Source organism: Momordica charantia, assembly GCF_013281855.1.
Source record: "Momordica charantia cultivar OHB3-1 chromosome 10 unlocalized genomic scaffold, Mcharantia_2.0 BLBB01000010.1, whole genome shotgun sequence".
NCBI lineage: Eukaryota > Viridiplantae > Streptophyta > Magnoliopsida > Cucurbitales > Cucurbitaceae > Momordica > Momordica charantia.
The window spans coordinates 8266855-8294374 of record NW_028275158.1 but is presented as its reverse complement, the minus strand read 5'-3'; the positions used below and the strand labels follow the sequence as shown (position 1 = coordinate 8294374).

Below are 27520 nucleotides of genomic sequence, written 5' to 3'. Positions count from 1 at the left end.
TGTCACAGGTTGAACCTGAGTTTATTGAAGGCCCACTTGGCCAGGGTCTTCGGAAGAGGAAATATCTGTGGAAGTTGCGGGCCATATACACGCCCACCGGCTAACGTGGTATCAAAGTTCAAGCGTACGACCCTACATGCCCCATCCCACCGCTCCTGGACGAGGGGTTCCAGAAATGGATGGACGACCCATCAACCGACGGCAATTCCCGTTCAACGTCCGTCGGGATCAAATACAAGAGTTGGTTTGGCCTGCTCCTGGATCCTGAGTTTCAACTCAACGACGAGGTTAGTGAAGTTTAGAAGCAGCAAAGTTGTTTTTAATTACAGACTTATACTTTATATAATGTCACATGCAGTATATCGACTCGCTCATGATGTTAACGGCGAGGAGGTTGAGAAGTGTAAACATCTATTGCGCGTGCGATTCGCAATAGGCGACGTACTTCTATCTGTAAGTTCGGCTTACCTTTCACCCATGTAACGAACGATATTACTTCGATACGTGAATGACGTTTGTGGGGTTTTTTTTTTTGCAGAACTTGCTACGACGAACAGACGGGCCATATGCAGCTATGAAGCCGGGTGTCCTACCGTCGAAATGTACGTATGATTGGAGGCAAGAGCGTACCATCTTTCGGTACGTGCTTGGTCGACAATCGGACTACGACACCCCATGGAGTGAGGCCGATATCGTGTACACGCCGATGAATATTGGCGGCAACCACTGGGTCATGATCGGGATTGATCTTGTGGAGGGTGATTTAACCGTATGGGACTCACTGCAGTCGATCACCCCGTTGGATGATCTCGAGAAGGCGCTCAAGCCAATGTGCACGATAATCCCGGCGATTCTTCATTGGAGCGGGATGCTCGCAGTTCGGCCTAACCTACCCACGGTGTCGTGGAGGGTCCGAAGACGTACCTTACCTCAGCAAGCCGGGTTCACAGATTGCGGCATATTTTATGTTAGATTTTTCGAGTACGATGTAACTGGGTCAAAGATGGACACTTTGACTCAAAGTAACATTTCTTTATTTCGTCGTCAATATGCTGTACAAATGTGGGCTCGCAGACCCTTTTTTTAGTTCTAATTATTCTTTGTATCGATTTTTTTTCCACCGACCTAAATATGACCTATCATAATTTGTTATAGCACACTTATTTTTAGCTGTAGTCACTAATGAACAGTAACATAACATAAAACACGTTTGTAATCATATATGAAAGAATAGCCACCTATTGTTCATGCATGTGCATGGATTCTTACTTCCGGTACAAGCAACCTATTCATATCTACCAAAATATAATGTATTAGTCATTCTAATAAATTTTTGTTTGAGGTACATAAATGTCTACATATTACAACGTAAATAGCCATAATATTGCTACACAGTATTTAGTGGTCCGCGACAAGTTTTACGATTGTGCCCCGACGTACCACATCGACTGCACTTGCGCGGTGGACAGACCTCGCCTGTGGAAGGAATCCTCACCGTCTGTCGCCGTCCAACCCTAACGACCTTCTTCAGTGGTTGAACATCGATATTCACAAACCCCGGAGAACTCTTCCATGTTGAGGACGAACCCACTGGAAATATTGGTTCTGCATATGCCAACATCCAGCTGTTGACCGTGTACGCCTCATCGCATAGTGTGTACGGATTTATGCTACGAGAACTGGCTGCAGCAATAGCATGGGAGCACGGGACTTTAAAATAATCGAACTCCCGACAAGTACACGTCTGCGATTGCAAGTCAACGTCCCCATTGAGGTTCCCGTCGCGTACCTCAAAATTAAACTGGTCGATGTTCATAACAATGTGTCTCCGTGCATTATCCGAAGCTTTGGCAATCATTTCCTTTGCGTAGTCAGACAACGTACTCTGACGTGAAGAAGCAAGCGTCCGACGTTCGTAGAACCACCTCTGCAACACACCTCTGATATGATCAAGTAATGCGGTGACTGGCAACTTACGTGCATGCCTGAAAAGGGCATTAACGGACTCTGCAATATTGGTGGTCATTTGTGAGTATCTTAGTTTCGTCTGAAAGCAGCGAGCCCATCGTTCCTTTCCTATAGCTTCCAGATATTCCCTCACTCCTGGGTGTGCGCACAGTTGGACCCAGTTCTCATTGAAATATGACTCGCGAAATGCCTTAGTAGCCTTAAAAAATAATTCCTCCAACGCGGGCGTTTTAAATTTGGCCAGCAAGTTCATCTTTAGATGATGTATACAAAAGCAATGAAATGCAGTAGGAAATACCTCATCAATCGCTTTCAAATGGCGGCATGTCGATCAGAAATGAAGACCAAATTCTGAACGGTGTCGACAACACTCTTCAATTGAGTCATAAACCATATCCATGATGCGACGCTCTCACTCCCGACTATTGCAAAAGCAACTGGGTATATTTCGTTATTCGCATCAACAGCAGAAACAGTTAGTAATACACCTCCGTACTTCCCTTTAAGGTGTGCCCCGTCAATAACCAAAACTGGTCGAATGCAACACATAAAACCTCTAATTGATTGACCCATGGCCATGAAGACATATTTGAAGTACTTGCTATCATCCAACTCCAATTCAAATATAGTACCTGGATTCATGATTTTCACGGCTTCCCCATAAGCGGGTAGTAGCCCGTACGATGAAGCTGGATCCCCTCTGATAAGTCGGAGTGCTGCTTCGCTCGAACGCCAGGCTTTGTCGTAACTCATATTTACACCGTACTCCTCACGAATATCTTGCATGATGTCCTTCGACCTGTACGTGCGAGAAACATCAGTAAACTTTGATCGTACTAGATGACCGACCACCCAACTTTTCGCCTGACGATGATCCTGTTTCATAATGGCACCATTGCACTTATAGTGGACTGCGATATATTTCTTTATCTTAAACAGGTTGCAATCTCTAATCTTAGTGGCTCTAAGTCGCCACGTGCAAGTAGGATCGATGCATCGCAGCAAGTATAGTTCCGGCGTAGACTTCTTCACTCGAAACTGAAAGTTCTTCCGCAATGCAAGTAAATGCATTTTCATAACTAGTTCCTTCTTCGAGTCGAATACATCACCCTCCTTAACATCATTGGTCCCAGCCGATTGGACCATGGCTTGCAATCTATCAGCTTCTGACTGACCGGTGAGTCTATTGCTTGCCGTTTCATGGACGGAATCTACAGGATATTCAGCCATTGTATTATGAATTGTTACCTCTTCATGCTCATGTTGCACATCAAGTCGATCACTAGCGTGCTCATTTCCATATTCCCTTTCATCGTCTCCTTCTTCTGTGTCGGTCATTAGACGATATGATTCATCACTATCTTCATCTTCATTTTCACTTCCATTCCACAAGCCAGACATATCCCAATCATATGCCCTATCATCTCCCAAATTACAAGGAACAACATTTGACCCTAACGGTGTGAGAGATGCTATATCATGACCAATATGACCAAAGTAGGGGGGTGGTGGGCGGGAAGAAGAGAGGTTCGACGACGAGGACGGAACTGACGGACTTGAAAATGAGGGTATCGGAAATAAGGGTTTTGCAAATGGGGGGGCACAAGCTGAGGGAATAGGAACATTGGACACATGTTGGCCTAAATAATATGGGAAAGAAGGCATGTACGGTTCATTCTGATGTACCTTCTTTGGCACGGTAGATATGTATAGCGGCAATTCAGAGACATCTTCACCAGTCAAGAAGAAAGTCAGGTCATCGTCGTCAGTTATTTCCATTACACAAACCTTCGCCTTAAAATTATATACACGTCTAATTATGATATCTTCCTGTAATGGATTTATACTACTTAGCCTACATACATGTCCTAGAAATTCAGCATAGGTGATTTTACTATCCACAGTCAATCCTCTTGTACGACCACCCACGTAATCCTTTTCAATATCTTTCCATTCTCCACCGAATGATATAAAAACACGAGGCATCCTGCAAATAGACCAAAACACTATAATTAAATACAAATCAATGAATTTACAAACAAACAAGAAAAATTCAAGATTTATATTGCATGGTCTCGGTCCCTATCCCGGTCCCGGTCCCAGTCCCTATCCCGGTCTCAATCCCTATCCCGGTCCCAATCCCTATCCCGGTCTACCCCAGTTTATCCCCATCTCGGTCCCGGTCCCGGTCTGGACATGAAGGACCAGGCTTGAGTTTACCTTCTATCTCGGTCTCAAATCCGGTTCTAAATTTCATCCCGATACCAATCCCGGTCCAAGATAAATTCTAGACTTCATTTTTGTTTTCCGTAAAATAACGTTTTTTTCTACAAAAATGATAAAATTTCGTATCATTACAAGTTTGAAGAAGTACAATATTCTAAAATGATGAAATGGACATACCTATATTGTGAAAACAATGGATTCGAGATAACGGATTATGTGGGGACCGATCGATTGGATAATGTGAGCCAACAATCACGTGGAGAAAATATTGAGTATTGGAAAAAAAAAACGTGACTTGCGTGTGTGTGGTGATTTGGAGTTGAAAAAACAAAGTGAGAATTGTTAAGTTGGTGGTTGGTGGGTTGGTTGGAAATTTATTATATCATAAATGCATTTATTATGAAATGAGGGCAATTTAGTCAATTTACATGATAAAATAAGGGGAGGGGTCAGAAATCTGAGGTGAAGGGGTCATGAATAAGTAAAAATTAAAAGGGGGTCAAAAATCCAGAGTGGTTATTGAAAGGGGTCAAAAATCCCAATTTCCCATTGTCGTAGTGCTTAGAGGTTAGGTGACCATTGTTGTGGCATCTAGAGAGAGCTTTGTAGAGCATTTGTGAGACCCATTATATTTATCCCAATACCATAGTAGAACCCGATGTCGCAGGAGACTGGACGTAGCTCATAGTTGGGTGAACCAGTATAAATTTGCTTGTGTCGTGTCTGTGCTTTCCCTATTTTTCTCGTATTATTGTAGTTGATTTAGTTTTCACTGAAGAACTGTGGAAGGGAAAAATTATTATTGGTAAGTAAATTTTCCCAACAAGTGGTATCAGAGCTGTAGAGTTGCAGCATCATGGGAGACAAATATCAAGCACATCATTACTATGATGGGGGTTCCTGAAGTTCAGTGGAGAGAATTTCAATTTTTGGAATATGCAAGTAAAGGATCTTCTTATGTGTAAGAAGATACACAAGACTTTTGGGGAGAGACCAGTAGAGATGACTGACAAGGATTGAAATGAGATGGATGAGCAGGCCGTTGAAAACATTAGAATGTCTTTATCAATGGGGGTATGCAGTCTCGTGGTGAAAGAGACGACTGCGAAAGAATTGTTGCAGGCCTTGCAAGACAGGTATGAGAAACCTTCTACCAATACAAAAATACTTATATGGACGAAGTATTTTAATATCCACATGGAGGAGGGAACCTCAGTGAATTCCCACATTAATGAGCTCGCCAACATCTTGAACAAATTAGAATGGATGAGTATCAAGATCGATGAGGAGGTAAAGGTTATGAGGTTGCTGACATCTTTGCCTGACAGTTGGGAGACGATAAAGATTGCGATGTCGAATTCGTTAGGGGACAATAGCTTGAAATTTTCAGATATTTGTGATGCCGCCTTATCTGAGGAAGCCTAGAGAAAATTAGGGAAAATATCTGCATCTACTTCAGGAGCAGAAAACATGGTTCAATCAGCTTTGGTAGCTCAGAAAAGGGGAAGGGTAAGATGAATTACAAGATGAAGCAGCAGCATAGGAATAACAGGAGTAGTGGAGTTCCAGTGGAGAAGTTCAATGTTTTTACTGCCATAAGAAAGGTCACTTCAAGAAATACTACAGGAAGTTTAAGGAGGATCGGGAAAATGAGGACACTCTAAATTGCATGTCAGCGGATGTGTTAGCGTGTATTGAGGGAAACACAACACATGTAGACCAATCATCAGAGTGGGTAGTGGATAGTGCAACTTCGGTGCATGTATCTTCATATAGGAGTTGGTTCACGTCCCTCACTATAGGTAGTTATGGCACGGTGAGGACAGGGAACAAGAGACTCTCCAAGGTCAGAGGAATTTGGGAGGTGCGCCTGAAGACTGACAGTGGGATCGAGTTAGTTTTGCATGGTCTCAGATATGTACCCAATTTTAAAATGAATTTGATATCAGCGGGGAAACTGGATGATGAGGGCTACAAAAGTGAGTTTGCAGAAAATAGGTGAAACTTATAAAAGGATCCAAGGTAGTGGTTGTTGGCCACAGAGAAGCTTCAGTGTACGTATTGACGTTCAGCGTTGCCAAAAGATCAGAGAGACAAGTTATGCATAGGGCTGCAGATAGTTCAAGGGGAGACTTGAAAGAACTAGCATCATTGATAGTCAATACAGATCAAGAGAATCTGTCATCAGTTCAAGTATAACAGTTGGGAAGTAGAGGAAAGGGAAAGGGGAACATCTCAGTGAGGTGTTCAGCAGACTATCAGGATAAAGCCCCAATTGTCATACGGATTAGGGAGTTGATGAAGTCGCGAAGGCGAAAGAGTGCATCAAGGAAAAAGACTACAGTTGGTGCTGAGGTCGAGGGTGAGGTCTCGAGAGTGCAACGAACTTGTGTGGGAGTGCCAAGTCATCAGAGGGAAAATCTTTCTTTAAGAATCGTTGGGTGCGAGTGAAGAAAGAAGCGTTGAGGACCACTTAGTTCGAGTGGGAGTACGTGACTGTGTCTCTTACGTCTAGGAGACTTGACCATGTAGGATTGCTCAGTCTCAGAGCAATCATAGATGGAGCCTTGGTTGGTGCCAAGAAGATGTTAGAAGTTGTTGGTGCAATGGGAGTTGAGCCTTGGTTGGTGCCAAGAGGGTGTTGATCAGTTAGAAGCTGTTGGTGCAGTCAGAACTAAGTCACGGGGGACACTGTTGTTACAGTGGGAGGCGAAATTGTCGTTTTGTCTCCAAGTGGGAGATTGTTGAGATAAAATTGTGGAGTAAAAAACTCCAAAATAAAATAAAAGTGTTAATTGGGCATAAATAACATTAAAGCCCAATTATCTTATCTGTCTTTTGGTTTTGTTTTATAAGCCAAAATTTGTGGCTAGCCATTTACCCAAATAAAAATAGTGGTCATGTGTTTCTTGTGGTGGTGTTGGTGCACAAAATGGCGGTGGTGGTGTTCTTTGGCAGGGAAGAAAAGGAAGAACGTTAGCTTGTAGAGCTTTGTTGGCAGCCCGTTCTCTTGAGGTGAGTGAGGTTTTTCATTCTGTATTCCTAGGTAGCTATTGTCGTAGTGCTTAGAAGCTATGTGACTATTGTTGTAGCATCTAGAGAGAGCTTTGTAGAGCGTTTGTGAGACTCATTGTATTTATCCCAAATATCATAGTAGAACTCATTATCGTGTAAGACTGGACGTAGCCCATAGTTGGGTGAACCAGTATAAATTTATTTAGTGTTGTTTCTGTGCTTTCCCTATTTTCTCATATTATTTGTAGTTGATTTTGTTTTCACTGAAGAACTGTGGAAGGGGAAAATATTATCGGTAAGTAAATCTTCCCAACACTTTGAAGTTTTGACAACAAAAAATATATCAGACTTATGTTCAAGAAATTAATAAATCCATACCTTCCTACTTGAGTCATCTATTAAAGTCACATAGTATCTGTAACCTCCAAAAGAAGAAACTTTAGAATGCCCTGCACATCAATGATAAAGGAACTATCTTAATTATGCATGAGAACTCCCCTATTCAAGGTGAACCCCCACAACAATAACAAGAATAACCCCAATAACAAGATGATGAACCAACCCCAAGAAAGCTAAACAGATTTATGCTTGGTAACATGTCAAAGATCAAGAAGAAAAGATAACTTGTTCCTATCTTCAAGATTTCGAACTCTCCACAATCTAATTGATCAAACTAGATTGAAAGTTCTAAAACATGCATTCTAAACACAAGAATACAAAGAAAGTTTAGAGCTTGAGAGAGATTAAACTCAATCTAAAATTTTAATTCATCAAATGTTGTGTTTCAAAAGCAAATGTACATCTCTATTTATAGTAATTGAAAAGACACAACCCTTGAAAAATACATAATAAATTAAATATGTGGATGAATTTGGATTTTTAGATTCATGAAGTTTCTTGGATGACAAGATGTCTTTTTAAGCTTGAAAGGATGCAACTCTTCACCAAGTGTGAACACCTTAACTTGGAAGTGACCATTCAACCTTTCTTGTAGTCTTTTAGCTCTAGCTCTTGTGATTAGACCTTGTGGCATAATGATTGGCTCATGATTGGGTTGACTTTGAGCATAAGCTTCATTTGAGCTTATTTGAGCTTCCTCCTCTTGTAGGCTTTCCCCGTGCACTCCGTGATACTCATTTCTATATCAGACGCTCTTGAATCCATGACCCATGTGTCGTGAGTGCTCTTAACTGCAAGAACAAGAGCATATGTATCTGTTCAACAACATTTGCACCGACTTCATTCCCTTCAGTTCTCTTCAGGCCCTTGCAATTCCTCTTCAAGTGCCCAGTTTTACTACAATTTCAGCACTCAAACCTGCTGTTTCTTGGACCTGCTTTTGTTGTTTATCGACTTGCTTTGATTCTCATAACCTCTGTTATTATTTATTCCTCTGTCCACATTAAATGCTGAACCAGAAGTAGAAGCAATACCATAGTCTTTCCTATACGAATTTCTTCTACAAGAGCTGCATCTCTAACATCTACAATTTTCAATTCTCTTTCTCGCAAGAATTTGATGTAGTAGCTCACATGAGTTCTCAACTATCAGGCAAAGATCTTAACAACAAAATAACATAAACTTCATCACTGAATTCAAAATCAACATCTACCAATTTGTTAATCAACGCTTCAAACTCATTTAAATGGGTAGTAATAGATGTACCTTCAGTCATTTTCAAATTAAAAAATTTAGTTGTGAGATAAACCTTATTATTTATCGAGGATTTTTCATACATGTTGGCTAAGACATTCATCATCCTCATTGTGAGATGGAATCCCATTAATATTAATATGGTATCAGAGCCCAAAAAGCTCAAATGAGCATCCGGTCTAATGGGATCCGATCCAAAGATTGGTGAACCCAAAAGAGGCACCATCTTAAGGGGGTATGTTTAGGATCCCATATTGAAAAGATAAGGGACCTATTAAGTAAATTGGTTTTGAGATGGAACCCATGAATATTGATATGGTATCAGAGCCCAAAAACTCAAATGAGCATCGGGTTCAAAATATGGGATCCGACCAAGATCAGTGAGCTTAAAGAACCTCGATCTTGAGGAAGCATGTCAAGGACCCCACATTGAAAATATAAGGGACCTAACAAGGATTTATAATAGACATGGACTACTCATCCTATTGCCAATTGATTGTGAGATGAAACTCCATAAATATTAATTATATCAAAATATTTATATAAAACTTTAGTAATCAAAGCAATTTGCCACCCTACAATTTAAACCAATTTTCCCATAGTGCTTTAGTTTAGTTTTTTTTTTTCGAAAGGTAAATATATTAAAAGACAAGAAAGAGGACCTCACATCCCGAGGTCAAAGCAAAAAAAAAAAAACAGGGGAAAACAGCGAGAAAACAAACTTACAGCCATAGCAAAGCAACAAAACAAAGAAAGGCAATCAACAAAATAAGGGTCAAGGCGAAATAACTATCGGTTGGGCAGACGAGCAACAATTTCTAGGTCAAATAGTACATCGAAAATAGACATCAATCCGAATAGCACAATAAACAAGATACAGAGGTCTATAAGGCCCCAACGGAGGTCAAGGCTTTAGTTTAGTTTTTCTTTTGTTTTAAATATTTGATCCTAAATATATAATCCTAGCCTAATAGATCCATGCAGCTCATTAATCAGGCAACATGTATTAAAAAAAATGATTGTAGTTCTTAACCAACATAGTCTAATATCGATTAAAAGTATGACATAATTTTGAACTATATAAATAATAATATTTTTTATCAGTTTGAAAATTTGTATGGATTTCAAAAGTAAATTAAAATTATACAAATTTCAACATAGACAATGTCATTCATCCTTTTGAAATTATGGACTAGAGAATCTATTGTCTTAAAGAAAAACCACCTCTTCTTACACTATTATTAAGATTTTAAATCTACTTCGCCCTCTCAATAACTTTTTTGACATTTTCTCTTACTTTTTAAGCACAACGTTATAATCAAAGTCTAGAAATTGTTAAGATGACAATTAAATTTTTACAGTTGATATTCATTAGATAAGTAACATTACAACATTAGCTAGATAAACAAGTTGGGTGAGAATTGATAATTAAAACACTTGTTCATGGGTCGATATCCATCTTTTGTTGACCACAATTAAAGTTTTTAACAACAGTAAGAGAAAGAAATACAAAGAATGTTTTTTTTTTCCTATTTTTAAAAAATTAAAGAGTTGTTAAATTTTAATTGGTGGTCAGCAAAGAAGATAGGCAAGCACTATGTTCCTCGTACAAATGGCTGAATGTAAGTCCAAAAAATAAAAATCAATAACCACTCTAAATTAGGACTAAACTCTAATCCTCCTTGTACTTCTAAGCAAAATAATGCTTTAAAATACGAGCAAATATTCATATTCTTTTCAACCAACACCTTCTACAATCATTAAAATAAAATATCACAGCCTCGAGCTCATTTGTGGAAAAACAAGAAGGAGAAATTGTAATTTTAAGTATAATAAAAATATATATTCATATCGTTATAAATAATATTGCTTCATAAAATTATATGGTCACAAAAGATGAGGAGGCATACTAAGAATAATGATGAGGGATAGCTAACTCTCTACAGCTCATGGGAATGGAGCCGTTATTCCACATTACACCTGTTTTTTCAAAACTTTATTCAAGAGAATAGGGGGTTAGGTTGAAATGACTATACGTACGGCTTCAAAATGATTTTTCTTTTAATCATGAGTGTTCGGGCCAACTTATGTAAACTTCGATTAATATCACGAAACAACCACACACTTCGCCCAAAAAGAAAACGTTTCTATGTAGGTTTAGGTTTCCAAACGGTTCTTGCACGAACGAGTTCACATTCGTCGGTGAAAAATGCGTGTTGGAACTTGATACCTTCTTCGCTCTCATCGCCATTGTTGTCGTCTCTAATGGGAACATATAAAGATTTCAGCTTTCTGTCTATTCCACATTCTTTTCGATACTTGATGGTTATGGCTGAGAGCCAATGATTCTTAACTACCATTGGAGGAGCACTCTGAAACAACATATATTTCATTTTTCATTCTTACTTTACCAAAAAAAAAATAATAAATAAATAAAAGAAAGAAAAATCCTACTTTCTTATTTAGTTCTTGTTTCTAAAATATGATAAAATATGGATCTTATTCATATTTCTGAATTATCCATAAAACTTGATTGCGTAATGAGATATTGATATTATATTCAGCCGTATTATCATTTTTTCTTAATTGAACTGTCTTGATTTATCATTAAAAATCAGGAATCAAATTTTCAGCATATTCGAAGGACCACCTTTTTATTCACGATGTAGTATAAAAAAGAAATATCATTAAAAATGAAGAGAAAACATACCTCGAGGATCCAATTGATATAGCTAATGATGTGACTAACATGTTGGTTGAGATCCAAATCACATGATTTAGTCTACAATTTCACACAAAAATAAAAAAAAAAATTCAAGAAAATTGTGTTATTTATGATAAGTTAAAAGATTACAAAAGATTGAAAAGAATTGATTGATTAGGCCATTTTCTAAAATCACAAATTCGTATTTGATTTCTCTGTTCTTCATGATAAGTTTTCTTTTATTAATAAACTTCCGATTAGGTAATTTTAGGTTCCAAAAAATAGTCTTAGCCAGGGTGCACGTTTGATAACAACTTTAAAACCAGTATTGTTTAATTTTTTGAAACTTAACTTGAATTTAATAATGAAAAAAAAAGCATGCATTTATGAAAGTAAGATTTTAAAAACCAAGAAAACGTCAGTAAATAAGCATAATTTTTAAAATATAAAAACATTATTAAAAAAACTTACAACTAAATGACTGCCAATACAATCTTTTGAATTAACGTCTAGTTTCCTTAGGATGCTGTTGTCCTCTTTGACGATGGGATCACAATTAGAAAGAAAGGGAGTTATGTCTGCCATGATTTCATCATCAACATTTGATAATTTTCTTGTATCTTTGTTCATCAGAGCATAAAAACTGCAAAATGTAAACTTATATATTAATGGCCAAATTAAAGTTGTTATATTTTGTAGCATACAAATCAACAAAAAAGAAAATTAAGAGGAGAAGAAAAAGAGCCACCAACATGAGCTTAATTTATGGTAATTCTCTAACTAAAAAGTTATGAGTTGGAATTCCCTACTCCACTTGTTGTACTCTAACAAACGAAAAAGAAGAAGGAGAAGAGAGCTAACCATATGGCACGAATCAAAACTTCACCGGTTTTACTGTCGTGAATGATCCAATCCCGACGAAAATTGTTCTTCCCACATACACAAACCCAAGTGCTTAGTTGAACAATATCATTCCTTCCAAAACAAATTCAAAACATGAATTTCAAAGAAATGATTATTGAATGCTAAATATATACTCTATATAAGGCACGTTAAGAAAAAACTTTATCTCCTTGTTTTCCCCTTTAATTTTAATAATTTTCTGTGTTACTTTGAGGGTAATTTTGTCATTCATCTCTCTCTACCTCTTTCTTTTCCCATCTCCTCAAATTCTACCAATTCTCTCTCCCACTCTCTCCCCATGCCACTCTTTCTCTCTCTCCAAATTCACTCAAATTCCACCATTTCTCATTTAAGTTGTTTTGGATGCTTGAGTATTCTACATTTTTATGTTGAGGGCATCGTTTCTTTACATTTTTGTCCTTAATTATTTTTTCATATAAAAATTGAAAATGAAAGGTATATTTAATACTAGTTATTTAAAAAAAAAAACTTATTATCAGTATGAATGGTACAAAATAACATACAAAAATTGTAGACGAAATTAATATAAAAAAAACAATATACGAAATTAATATATAAAAAACAAAAGATTAAATTAATAAAAACAAATCTATTATATAAATATAAATTATATTAATATTAATGTACATCAAAATTCGTAAGGACATTTTGAAACATTTAGAACATTTCCAAAAATAAATCATGCAGAATCAACGTAACTATCTAAATATTCTCGAAAATCCTTATAAATTTTTCTAGAAAACAAATATAGCTATCTAAATATGCCAAATATTTAATATTCTCGACATCCGAAATTCTAAATATCTGAAGATGTTAGACATCTACCTCCTAAAAAACAAATGACTCCTTAATCATTTAAGTATTTTTATTTCTCATTCACTCTAGGACTTTTTTTCTCCACCCATCGTCCAAATTTCTTATTCAAAATATCATTTATTTAACATTATCTGGAATTTGTAGAAGTAGAGAGATAGTATTTAGAAAGAGGCAGAGAAAATTTGAGGAGTGAGTAACTGATATAGAGGTAGAAATTTGTAAAGAATAAGAGATAGTGTTTAGAAACCGAGATAAAATTAGAAGAATTGAGAGAGATATTTGTATTTGAATGATAAAATTGCTCTTAAGATAAAAATAATAAAATGATAAATAATGAACATTTTGCCCACTAGTATATCATATGAAATTCTCAAATTAAGGCTTTAATATTTTAAAATTCTCAATTCAGTATTAAAATTTCCATTCAAGTCCTCCTCCCATAAAAAATACTGTCAAACTCTCTGGATAAAAATGTTATGTATCGTTAAATTATTCATCTATTAACATTTTTGAACACGCAAACATACCACTCAAATATAATTTGTCACCACTCAAATGTAATTTGTCACCTGAAATATCTAATCTACCTATTATTAAAATTCAAGTGGCATGTCTACATGTTCAAATATGTTAATAAATATGTTAATGAAATGTTTGCTCTCTGTTCAGATTTTCTAGCCGAAGAATTTAATTAAAAGAAATTATACCCAAAGAATAAAATTGAGAATTACATAACGATAATGAAATAAAGAAATATATAATTTATTACCAAGAAGGATAGAGATCCACCACGACCTGCAATTTATGAACCACCCATATGAGGCCCCTTTTATCCATCTCTCTAGTTGAGGCATATCCTGTCTCCACCAACCCACAACTTTTGAAATGGTTTATTGCTGACTCCTAATGAAGGAAAAAAAAAATTAACAGCAAAAAGTAATTTTTTAAAATTTTTTTATTTAAAATTTGGCAAAAAATTCAAATATGATTTGAAGAGATGCGAAAAACTTAGTAATGAAATTGTAGAATAATAGGTATAATTTAGAAACATGAAACTACAAATGAAATGGTCATCAAAGGATACCTAAAAATTATACCTTGTTTCCTCACAATTACTTTGATACATTTTTAACCTTAAAAAAACAAATTTGAATCCTTATTTAAATTTAAAAAACAAAAATAAATTTTAAAAAACCACTTTTTTTTTTTTTTAATTTTCAAAACTTAACTTAGATTTTGACCATGTTTTCAAAAAGTAGATTATAAACAAAGAGGCACAAGGGTAAAATTATATTTTTAAGCTTAACTTTTAAACACAAAATGGTATCAAACTCGGTCTTAATAATTTATCCTTCTCATCTCTTCAGAAAAAAAGTTCAAATTTTCAAAATTCTACGCCATTTTTATAATTTTTCCAAACTAGTTTCTTGTTTTTTTTATTCCTAGTTCCATAATTTTTTTACTTATGAAATGCAATGACAAATTGCCCACGTGGCCACTTATATTTAATGATTAACTCTCTTTCCCTTTCAAAAAAAAAAAAAAATCTGTGTTCCCGTTTACAGATTTTTCTTTTCAATGATAATAATAAATAAAACAACATATAATTACTAAATGCCATTCTAAATTGTTTCTTAGAAAGAGAGAAAAATAAACTAAACAAGAAATAGAAAATAAAAATAGAAAATAGAAAATAAGAAACAAGAACGTTAGATCGACAAACAAAGACGACTCGAACCTGTAACTGGTTGATAATAGAAACCATGGTTGGTTTATTATCCAGGTCCAACTCATATGATTTGATCAAGAAATTGTGCTCGTAAACAAGGTCACCCTTCCTTAGTTGTCCCCTAATCAAGTGCTCATGCCTTATGTCGAGTTTTCTGATCAGCTTATGATCATCAATATTTCCAAACTCACCTACGAAATTAACAAGAAGTATTGAAAAATTTAAAAAAAACAAAAAAGATTTTCAATCTCAAATCTTTACCTGTGGTGATCGTATTAGCAACATTATTTTTGAGCTGTAAATGTTCTCTTGATGTAGCTAAACTATATTGATATTATTCAATAATCTTCTGCTATTTGTATTTGTTGTATGTCCAAAGCTTTGGTTTTTGTTCAAGATTGAGAGTATTTCCTTACCAAAATTGGAACTGCATAATAAAGACATTTTTTGGTGGAGTGGAGCCTTTTAATTTGGATGAGAGAAAAGAGCTATTTGTAGGATTCAAATGGAACAAAACCATCATGAGTCATTGGGAGATGGCACAGCAACAAGAGTTCTGACCACTGTGGCATCACCTATTCATGAGATTTTGGGTTCAGGCTTTGTGCTGGTCACATTGTTACTCAACCTGGACAAAGGAGTCAAGGTAAATAAAAAATATTTAGAGGGAATGAGTTCAAAATCTAATATGTATATCTGATGTACATCTAATTTACGATATGCTAAATATAAGGTATATCAAATGTTTAACTTTTAGTGGTATATCAGCTGTTTTAATTTTAGTTTATCATTGCAATTTGTTGATTGATATACTAATATTATCAATAGTGTTGATTACTATATCACTACTATTTATTCTATATTAATATTAATTACGAAATATAAGGGATATCAACTGTTTAAATTTATGAAGTATATCAGATTTCTAACTTATTTTTTGGACGTGCATGTGATCCACATAGACCTTTTATACAAAAACTTTATATATTTAATTTTTTTTTTGCACCATTGTTTTCATATGAAAAAAAATATTTGATATAATAGTATTATATCAACACCCATGTATCATAATTATATTAGTAGATATCATGGTTATATCAAAGGTATATCAGTGGTAAACTAGAAGCATATAAGTATATATCAAATATATATCAGTGTTATATTAGTGTTAAATCATATAATCATATATAAGAAGTTATATAAGTGGTATATCCTTTGTATATCAATGATAAATTAGAGACATATCGAGTATATATTACAAATATATATAAATGTTGTATCAGCATGGTAAATCAATGGTTATCATACGTATATAAGTGGTAAGTCATATTAGAAGTTCAGTAGATATTATTGTTATATCAGAAGTAAATCAATTTATATCATTATTATATAAGTGGTATATCAAAGGCATATATATGAGTAGTCAGTTACAGTGCAGATATATTACAGGTGTGTATCAGATATATTGTAGGGTAAAGTTGTAATTTTAAAATTGGACATCCGTTTTTTATTGCAAAAAATGTTATATTTGACAAAATTAAATGTGGTTGTTATTTTGCTTATTTTACTAAATATTTTTGTCACATTTGCAACTGTCCCATAAATATATTTTATCACAGAAAAATCTAACAAATATATAAATAAAAAATTATATTATTCAAACAAAATTTAAAACCTAAACCCTAACCTATAAGCCATAAATTCCAAAGCCTCTAATCTCTAAATCTCAGACTATAAGCTCTAGATTGAAAGCCGCCTAACAATATATTTAATGCGAAAAGAAAAACACCCCAAATTCAAATGGAAAAAAAAAGTAAAACATAAAAAAGACATAGGTGAGGTTGTATGAATATCTGAACGCCGGGTTAAAAAAAATGGGAAAAAAAAAAGAGAAGAAATGCATCCATATGGCTAAAATGCAAAGAAAACTAGAGATTTGGAATCCATAATAATGTAAGCATGAAAAATGGAAAATTCTAAATTAAATCAAATATATATTAATATATCTAATTTATTTTAAATACAAGTTGTGATTTTTTTTAATAGTTGACAATTTGTCTAGGTTCTAGGGCTTCTCCCCACCATTTATGGTGTATTTGGGAGGTTTTTATACTGTTTTTTCAAGTTTTCTTTTTTTACTACAACATGTGGAGGTGGGATTGGAACGCGTAACCTTTTGGTTAGAGATATGTGTCTTAACTAGTTTGCATCTGTTTTTTCAAGTTAAGATTGAGTGTGTTCAAGGCTTAATTTAATTGCAATAATTCCCTAAATTTAGGAAAGTAGTGACTTAAATAGATGGTTGAGAGTAGGGCATTGTAACCACTTTTTCTTTTCTTTCAAGTTTAATAATGGGTAGTCCAACGTTGACTTTTAAGAATGGTAAAATTTTAACCCTTTTTAAAATGTAGTTCTTTTTAGTACAGTACGTGGGATAAGAATTCGTATTCACAATTTTGTGATCGAAAATAGGTGGTCTTAACCAATTGAGACCTTGGAAACATAGTTTTTGCATTTTTCCTTTAATTTTGATATTGTAAGTGGGGAAGCTCTACATGGGTTGTCATCAGTTGCCTAATATCATTAAATTATGTTTTAATGGTAAGAAACGTATTTAGTATTAATTAATTTTAATATTTCATAAAAAATTGAAAATATACCATTTTCAGTTATGTCCTTTTTTTTTCTTTTTAGAAATTACAAATGCTAAAACAAAAAAAGAAGTAATCTTTTATTTTTAAAATACTTATATATGGTTTAGTCTTAATGTTTTTTTTATTCTTTTCAATCTAGTCGTAATGTTTAGGTATTTTTTTTAGTTTAGTTCCTATTATTTAAATAATATTAATTTAACATTTTTTAATTTTATCTCTCATTATTTGTAAATATAGTATAATACTTGGTGAATTTGCATAATCTTATAGGAAAAAGTCATAGGAAGAAAAGAAAGTTTTTAATTCCTCCTCCAAATTTCAAAATAAATTTGTAGAAGTTTAAAATTTCCTATCTTAATGTCTTTTTTCTCCCTCTAGATTTCCACTAATTCACTAAATATTATATCAGGTAAGTTTATCATTTTTAGGCAATTCTAACATTCACTAGATTGAAAAAGGTTACAATGGGAACTAAATTGAACTTTTTAAACAATTAAGAACTAAATTGAAAAAAAAACCAACATTTTTTTGGATATATATCCTAAGCTCGTGACATGAGGTAAACTAATTAGATACATATAAAATAAACTTAAAAATTAGATATACATCTTGTTGGGGAATTGAAATTCTTCAATGCTTAATCGCTCTTAAGCCACCAGATGTATTCTTAAACGAGGTATATGTAATTGACAAACGTGAGGATTTAGTTTAAGAGTAGTGGTTTAATAGTCTATAATATATGGATAGGGTTGGGAACCTAATCCTAGCTAGTGACATTTTTCATAGGATTCACTTTGTAACCTTTACCAATTGTCTTATCTAGATCGTTCATGTGGTGAAATGTGAGTAGAGTAGTATGCAATGGGATTGCATAAGACTAGACCGCGATTTATCCTGCAATTTCTTGTAAGACCATTAAAGAAAATATGGACACATCACTATGATCATCATATCCCCTTTTTTGATTTTAATGTTGAGTGTGTTATAAAATTTTGTCTATGTGGCGTGTGTTCTTTAATTCACAGGGGTGGGGGGCGTGACATCAACATTCACCTAATAAGTCATCTACTTTAGGAGAACATTCAAGTAGAGAAATTGGAACATTTTTACATAAGATGGAATTCACAGTTAGGAGTGTTCAAGGGTTGGATTGGGCATGGTTAGGGCTTTTTTTTTTTACCAATAACCCGAAAAATTCGATCGGGTCAGTTTTGTACACAATGGAATCAAAGTGGTTTTGCAACCCAATCCAACCCAACCCTTATATTTTCGAGTTGGGTTGGGTTGGGTCATCGGGTTTAGATGAGATATTGAGAAGAAGGGAGACTAGGCAAAGGAGGAACGTGCGAGAAAGAGAAAGAGAGGTAGCTCCAATCAAAATACCTAGAAAAATTGAAAAGGAAGAGACACGATCAAAATACCTAGAAAAAATATCCAGAAAATGTTGTGGTTCCCTCTCTCATCTAACAAAAACAAAGAGATTTTAAAGATGAGAAAGATAAGGGATATGGACGAGGGAGTAGAGAGGAAAATGTTGGGTTAATAGAGCCAAAACAGATGATACGTGTCCTACGAGAAAAATGATTTTCAACACTACTACGAATCCTACAAGGAGTAGGATATTATTTATTTTATAATAATTACAATATTGTTATCTTATAAGGATTATGATATTTGACTTCTTATAAATAGACTCATTTTATTAAGATTTTATTTGTACATAATCCAAATAAAAGTGACTTGACTAGTTGTGGGCAGGGTGTGAAAAGGTGTCTACATCGTGTGGGTTTAGTGGGAGTGTTCTCAATTGTGTAATCCTAAGTAGCCATTGTTAGGGTACTTAGAAGCAAGATAGTTATTGTATAGTGATTTATTGAGTGAGATCCCCCTTGTAATATTCTCAACTATAGTAGAACTAATATAATCCCTGTAGTGTTAAGCTTTTATATCTCTATCTCTTATTCATTTGTTATTGTTACAGTTTACTTATCTGCTTTTAACTTGTGAAAGAGGAAAATCAAATAGTTCTTGTTTGAAGAACTTATAGGAGGACCGATTTATCTATATTTTTTTCCAATCAATTGGTAAACGAGCGTTTAGTTCAGAGGGTCAAAGGATCAAGGGAAGTCAGGTTTTAAATGAATCATGAAGTTTGATGGAGCCAATTTCGGATATTGGAATATTCATATTAAGCATTTCCTTACATGCAAGAAGTTCTAAAAACCTTTAAAGAAGCAACCAGTAGCGATCAAAGATGAAGATTGCGTGAGGCGAACGAATAGACAGTTGCCATCATCAGATTGTGTTTGTCGATGAATGTGGCAAGTCTCATGGCAAATAAAATGACGACAATAGATCTAATGAATGCACTAGAGAACATGTATGGAAAAAACCATCAACTAATAATAAGGTATATCTCCTAAGGAGATTTTTTAACATTCACATGGAAGAAAGTAATTCTGTCAATTTTCAAATAAATGAGGTCACAAATTCAGTCAATCAATTGATATCAGTTAAGATTACTTTTAGTGATGAAGTGAATGCTATTTTATTGCTAACATCCTTTACCTGAAAGTTGGGAAACGATTCCAATTCGTTAAGGGGCAAATCTTTGAAATTTTCAAAAACTTGTGATACGTCAATTGCTGAAGAAATTCGTAGGAAGGAGATCGGGAAAGAGTCTACTTCCAAACAAGACTCAGCATTGACTATTCAAGAAGGTAAAGAGAAGGTTGTGACTGAAGACCGGCAACAAAAGCATAACAGGTAGAATCGAAAGAAAGAGAGGTCAGAATGTTTTCACTACCACAAAAAGTGGTCACATCAAGAAAAACTGTAGAATATTATAGGAGGATCTTAAAAGGTATATGGCGGACACAAATGCAGTTGTGGATGATGCCCTGGTCTATGTTGAGTGCAGCACAAAAACAGGAAACTAATCATCTGAGTGGATAATAGATAGCGCGGCTTCAATACAAATATTTTCAACGAGATTATTCACATATTTCAAAAGAAGCAATCATGGCCACGTGAGGATGGAGAATGGAAAATTTTCCAAGTCTAAAGGAATTGGAAATATACGATTGAAGACTAACTGTGGGACTGAGTTACTTTCGTAAGATGTCAGGTATGTACCAGTGTCAGAATGAACCTTGTCTATACAGGTAAGTTGGACGATGATGGTTATCGGAGTGAATTTGGTGGAAACCAGTGGAAGCTCACCCTGTTGGGTTTTATGCCATTAGCTCGTGTATTTATAATTAATGAACAAATTATTTATTCAATAAAGATTTATTTTATAATTTCTTTGCATTACTCGTATTCCAATAAACTAATATCTAAGATTCTTTAATGTAACTGGAACAATATATAACTGATATACAGTATATATTTAATATATAGTATATATATTTGATGTACAGTATATATTCGATATAAAAGTGGATACTGTTCCAGCAATAACCTAAATGGTCTATAGTACATGGATAAGGTTAGGTACCTTATCCTGGTAACACTATGGATACGACTTGCTTTGTAATAGTTACAAACGACTCCATCCAAGTCGTTCATGTGGAGACATGCCAGTGGGGGTATTCTATACAATTATTTTGTGGTTCCCTCTCTCATCTAGCAAAAACAAAGAGATTTAAAAAATGAGAAAGATAAGAGAGATGGACGAGGGAGTAGAGAGTTAAATGTTCGGTTAAAGGAGCCTAAACAGGTGATACATGTCCTACGAGGAAAAAGATTTTCAGCACTACTACGAATTCCTACAAGGAGTAGGATATCGTTTTTTTATAAGGATTAGAATATTGTTATCCTATAAGGATTAGGATATTTGGCTTCCTATAAGGATTACGATATCTGGCTTCCTATAAGGATTACGATATTTGGCTTCCTACAAGTAGAGTCCCTTGTTAAGGTTTTATTTGTACATAATCCAAATAATTAAAAGTGACTTGGGTGGTTATGGGCAGTGTGTGAAAAGGAGTCTGTATCCTGTGTGTTTAGCGAGGGTGTTTTTAATTGTGTAATCCTTAGTAGCTATTGTTAGGGTACTTAGAAGCAAAATAGTCATTTGTATATGATATCTTGAGTGAGATCTTTATTGTAAAATTCCCAACTATAGTAGAACCTACTTTTTCACAAAAGACTAAACGTAGTCTCAAGATTGGGACGAACCAGTATAATCTCTACAGTCTTAAGCTTTTCTATCATTTTCTCTTATTAATTTGTTATTGTTACTTGATTATCTTCTTTTAATTTGTAGAAGGAGAAAATAAAATAGTTCATGTTTTAACAACGTACAAGAGGATAATTGATCTATATATATATTTTTTTCCATCAGAAAATGGAGAGGGGAGGGAGAAGAACTAGAGAGAGTGAGGGGAGGGGGGAGGAAGACAAATGGAAGGGGAAGGGAGAAACTCACAGAGGGAGGGGGATACAAGATGAGGGAGGCGGCAAACCCTAAGATGTGTGCATATATATATATATATATATCTAATTATTATTTAATATAAAGTTAGGTTCGATTCAACCCGAACTGACCACAAAATATTCCAAATCTAGAATAGAACCAAAATTTTGCTTTTAAAAAAACGAACCCATTCCAAACCAAATATCCCTATTCACAGTCTTTCCATAGTGGAAAGTACAAAGCGTCCACTTCTCCTCATTAAGGTGTATATAAGTGATTCCCTTAAAGTACTAGTTCAGAACTTGCGTAACATAGTACCACCTTCTTGATACACACCCAATATAGATTAAGTTATATGCTCCCTAAATCACGTCATTGGGAAGGTTGTCCTTAACCGATCTTTTGGATAGCATTTACTTCTCTCTTATATTTTCACTTAAAGCTTCATATACTCCTTATTACAGAAAGTTACCGGATTTAAAAAGGGACCATTTTTGTGTAATTCAATTGAAGTTGGTTTTGTTTTAAAAAGTGATAATTTTTGTGTAATTCAATTGAAGTTGGTCTTGTTCAAAATATCAATGACAAAAAGATGACAACATAGATATAAATACTAATAATAATTTTAAAGTAAATAATAAGATTAGATTCAAATACTATTTTGATCTTGTTGATGCGTGGATTTTGATCTTCTGGTTCTTCTCCTCGCACCCATTAAACTTGTTGATTCGGGACTAGTACCTGCAAAACCAAACCGAGCTAAACCGGTGTGACTCTAGTCATACGGGCTCCGATGCTTAAGTTAGCAAGTGAATAACGTAAATGTAGTCAACTTTCCATTTACCTCTAAGGCTGGATCGCTACTTATAGCGTGAAGTTGTTCCAGAACTTTCCGTAGCTAACCCTAATTCACCGTTGCAGGGCCTGGGTGAAATCGTAGATCTAAGATGGGGGATCGCTAGCTGGGCCGTAGGTCGAGTACGGCTTGGGACCGAGCCCTGGGTCGGGACCGAGCCTTTCGTGGCCCAGTGGGCTTCCCTCCAGTCGTAACCTGTAGCTCGACTATCGATTCCCGTTTCGGGTCGTTTTTGTTCTCCATAACAATGGCCCCCACTCTCAAAACAGAAGACGAATAATTGCGTAAAGATCTTTGTTTTGAGAGTATTTGTCGTTTGTCGTTACCATGAGATCATTGTATATCAGTGGCTAAAAATGAGAAGGTTGCTAACGCACAGGGCTTCTACCAAAAGCTTTTGATCCAATTTTGGATTTTAGTTGCTTGGTTCCTACCACTGGTTTTGTGCCTCGAACTTGTCGATACTATTCATGAATTGGAAGTTTTTTCCAATTTTCGTTGACCATAATCAAGTCTCTTGAGCCTGGTTTTATTCTCATCTGAGTCTAAACCATTTACTTTTGGCCTTGGGATCTAACTTTTACAGAACTAATGTCGATACCTTTGGGTTTCTAGCCTATTAAGCTTTTGCCCATGTTTTATACCTCAGGGTTTACTCTGGGGTTTCTAACCCACTTGGCTTTTGCCAATGTCCTTTATGCCCTGAGTTTAGTCGGTACCCTTAGGTTTCTAACATATTTGGCTTCTGTCGGTTTCTTACCCCAATTTAAATCAACACCCTCGGATTTTTAACCTATTTTGGCTTTTGCCATATGATTTTCTACCCGTGGGTTTCGTTGATCGGTTAGGCTTGCCTGTTTTCTGTTTTAACCTTGCTGGGCCTATACGCATGTCTTTCTCAGCACCTCGGGATTCTTTTCCCTGGTTTCACTGATTGGCTTTTAGCTTATCAGCTTGCTTCTAGGTCCGTCCCAATTTTGAGTTTCTTGATTGGTCGTAGATATGTAGATATTCAGGTCGTAGATATGTAGATATTCATATGATGCCCCCTGCTTGAGAAATTTATTTCAGAATGAACATAAGAACTCAAGTATTATGTCGAATGTCGAATACTTTATTAGTAGAAAAATCGTCCTGTCGAAGATTTGGTTACAATAAGCTTAGTTGGTCCAAATAATGGAGAAAAATAAAAATGTCTAGAAATATGTCGAACTAGGGGGAGTATCTTTTGAGGTGTTGGGCGTGCCACGGGTGTAGTAAGGCCTTCCCCCGTTGGTCTAAAGCATAAGTGCCTATTCGCACCACTTTAGTGACTTTGTATGGGCCCTCCCATGTTGGCCCGAGCACACCGCTAGTTGAATCTTTTGTATTGGGCATAATCTTTCTTAACACCAGATCACCTTCTTTAAAGTCACGTTGCTTGACCTTCGAGTTGTAGTATCGAGCTATTCGATTTTTGTATTCAGCCATTTGTAGCCGTGCTATTTCTCGATGTTCTTCTAATAGGTCGAGGTTGAGCTTTACGGATTCGTCGTTGTCAAGTAGAGTGAATTGCTCTACCGTTGGGGAGGGGAGTCCAACTTGGACTGGCACTACCGCTTCAGAGCCAAATGATAATGAGAATGGCGTTTCTCCTGTCGAAGTACAAGGTGTCATTCTGTATGCCCGTAATGCGTTGGGAAGTTCCTCTGCCCACAACCCTTTGAGCTTTTCTAATCTGGTCTTCAGAGTTCTTTTGATGATTTTGTTGACTGCTTCAACCTGCCCATTAGCCTGCGGATGTGCTGGCGAGGAACATATGTGCTTAATGCCCAACTCCCTGCAGAATTCTCGAAAGGCAGCATTGTCGAACTGCTTCCCATTATCACTGATAATGGCATAGGGTATTCCGAAGCGGCAAATTATGTTCTTCCAGATGAAGTCGGTGACCTTTCTCTCAGTGATTGTCGCTAGGGCTTTGGCTTCGGCCCATTTAGTAAAATAGTCGACTGCCACTACTGCAAATTTGGTCTGGCCCTTTCCTAGTGGGAGAGGCCCTATAAGGTCTATTCCCCACTTAGCAAAGGACCAATGACTCATTATGCTTGTTAGAGGCTCTGGCGGTTGTCTAGGTACGGTTGCAAACCGTTGGCATTTGTCACAGTTTTTGCTGAATTGCTTCGTGTCATTCAGCATGGTCGACCAGTAGTACCCTTGTCGAACTATTTTGTGACATAGGGATCGTGCTCCAGAATGGCTCCCACAAACACCCTCATGTATCTCTCCCATGACGTAGTCGGCTTCATCGAGCGTTAGACATTTGAAAAGCGGCAATGAATAGCCTCTTTTGTACAGATTGTCATCTTTAAGCACATATCTGGCCGCTCGTCGTTGTAGCTGCTGGGCCTCTATCTTTTCTGTAGGCAGGATCCCGTCTTTCAGATATTTGATCAAAGGGCTCTTCCAGTTTTCTTCTGGTTGCCCTTGATCGTCGATATCCATGGCTTCCTGAGCTTGTATGCTTGGCCCAGGTAGAATCTCGACCGGTACAGTTCTGCCTAAGTCGGTTTCATAAGTCGCAGCTGGTCAAGCTAACGCATCGACGTTGACGTTTTGAGCACGTGGAATTTGTCGAATCTCATATTTTGAGAACTGGTCGAGCTGGTTTCTCACCTGTGAAAGGTATTTCGCCATTCTCGGTTCTCTAGCCTGGAACTCCTCTTTCACCTGACCTATAATCAACTGTGAATTACTAAGTATCAGTATGTTCCTACCTACGTACCTGGCCACTTTTAGTCCTGCTAGTAGAGCTTCATACTCGGTTTCGTTGTTGGATGCATGAAAGTTGAATCGCAGCGCATATTCGAATCTTTCTTTATCTAGAGAGATTAGTAGGAGTCCTGTCCCGCATCTTCCAAAATTTGAGGACCCATCTACGTAGAATGTCTAGAGTTGCTCTTCATCAACCACTTGTGGGTCGATACTATATACTTGAGGTTTTGTTGGTGTTAATTCCACTATGAAGTCTGCCACAGCCTGCCCTTTCATGGCAGTTCTTGGCTTATAGTGAATGTCTTATTCGCTGAGCTCTACAGCCCATTTTACCGATCGTCCAGAAGTGTCTGGCTTTTGCAAGATCTGTCGTAAAGGAAAGTTGGTGAGGACAATTATTTTGTGAGCTTGGAAATACAAGCGTAGTCTCCGAGCTGAAGTGACCAGCGCCAATGCCAGCTTTTCCATTTGTGGGTATCTAAGTTCTGCATCTACCATTGCTTTGCTTGTGTAGTAGATTGGAGACTGTCGTCCATCTTCTTCCTTTATTAACGCGGAACTCACTGCAGTGTTGGATACAACTAAGTATAAGTAGAGTTCATCACCCACGATCGGCTTTGCGAGGAGTGGAGTTGCCCCCAGGTACTGTTTCAGCTCCTTAAAGGCAGCCTCACACTCTTCCGTCCATTCAAATTCTCCTTTCTTCCATAAGATTTTGAAGGATGGTAGGCACTTGTCAGTTGAACGGCTAACGAATCTGTTGAGTGCTGCTATCCTTCCATTGAGTCTCTGAAGCTGCTTTAGAGTCTTGGGTGGATCCATCTCCAGAACAGCTTTGATCTTATCTGGATTGGCTTCGATTCCCCTTTGGTGCACTAAAAATCCCAGGAACTTGCCTGAGGTCACTCCAAACGTGCATTTGGTGGGATTCAACTTCATCTTGTACTTTTGCTAAATGTCGAATGCTTCTGCCAAATCCTCTCGTGCCGCTCCTTCTTTCAACTCTTTACCAGCATGTCGTCTACGTAGACTTCCATATTTTTGCCGATTAAGGCTGCAAACATCCGATTCACCATTCGTTGGTAGGTTGCACCTGCATTCTTCAATCCGAACGGCATCACGGTGTAGCAATATAAGCCTCGACTCGTGACAAAAGAGGTTTTCTCCTGATCTGGTACATGCATCTTGATTTGATTATATCCAGAGTAAGCATCCATGAAACTCAATCTTTCATGTCCTGCAGTGGCATCAACCAGTTGATCTATTCGAGGCAAAGGAAAAGAATCCTTTGGACAAGCCTTATTTAGGTCCGTGAAGTTGATGCACATTCTCCATTTGCCGTTTGGCTTCTTTACCAGCACCACGTTGGATATCCACTGGGGATAATGTACTTCCTGAATGAAGCCTGTTTTTAGTAGCTCATCCACCTGTTCAGCTACAATCTCGTTCCTTTCTTGGTTGAACGCGCGCCGCTTCTGTTTCACTGGCTTACAGCTCTCGTCGACGTTGAGTCGATGTACCATAACTCCTCGGTCGATTCCCAGCAAGTCCTCCGATGACCATGCGAACACATCGGCGTTGCTTCTGAGGAAGTTTATAAGGTTTTCTCTTTCCTCATTCCCCAACTTGGTTCCGATGTTGACCCGTCGATCTTCGACTGTTAGAGGGACAGACTCTACCTCCTCAGCCGGTTCTCCCCTGTCGAGGGTGGTCGAATTAAGTCGATGACCAGGGATCGGCCTTGCCTCTCCCGAGAGGTTTGTCGCTTTATTCAGGCCCGCCACTGGTTCTCCCCTATCAAGGG

At 36.5% G+C, this 27520-nt stretch overlaps 2 protein-coding genes and 1 long non-coding RNA gene across 4 annotated transcripts; 1 reads left to right on the top strand and 2 right to left on the bottom strand.

Annotated features, from left to right (window-relative positions):
* Positions 1–46: 46 nt before the first annotated feature.
* Positions 47–580, top strand: LOC148208482 (uncharacterized). The gene is made up of 3 exons (XR_015788564.1): positions 47–287; positions 359–453; positions 539–580. It is a non-coding gene; the product is annotated as an uncharacterized LOC148208482 (long non-coding RNA).
* Positions 581–1387: 807 nt separating this feature from the next.
* LOC111014656 (uncharacterized) lies at positions 1388–2221 on the bottom strand. Its single transcript, XM_022289449.2, has one exon. The coding sequence runs from the start codon at positions 2219–2221 to the stop codon at positions 1388–1390; it is 834 nt and encodes a 277-aa protein (XP_022145141.2).
* Positions 2222–10713: 8492 nt separating this feature from the next.
* On the bottom strand, positions 10714–15526 carry LOC111012889 (palmitoyl-acyl carrier protein thioesterase, chloroplastic). Of its 2 annotated transcripts, none has more exons than XM_022287192.2 (7): positions 15297–15526; positions 15045–15226; positions 14076–14209; positions 12428–12541; positions 12038–12209; positions 11573–11644; positions 10714–11234 (listed from the first exon to the last, which is right to left on the bottom strand). In XM_022287192.2, the coding sequence occupies exons 2-7, from the start codon at positions 15069–15071 to the stop codon at positions 11010–11012; spliced, it is 744 nt and encodes a 247-aa protein (XP_022142884.1). In that variant the 5' UTR covers positions 15072–15226; positions 15297–15526; the 3' UTR covers positions 10714–11009. The 2 variants fall into 2 exon arrangements, with proteins under 2 accessions (XP_022142884.1, XP_087974401.1); XM_088118275.1 differs by having other exon boundaries at positions 15045–15197.
* Positions 15527–27520: the final 11994 nt, after the last annotated feature.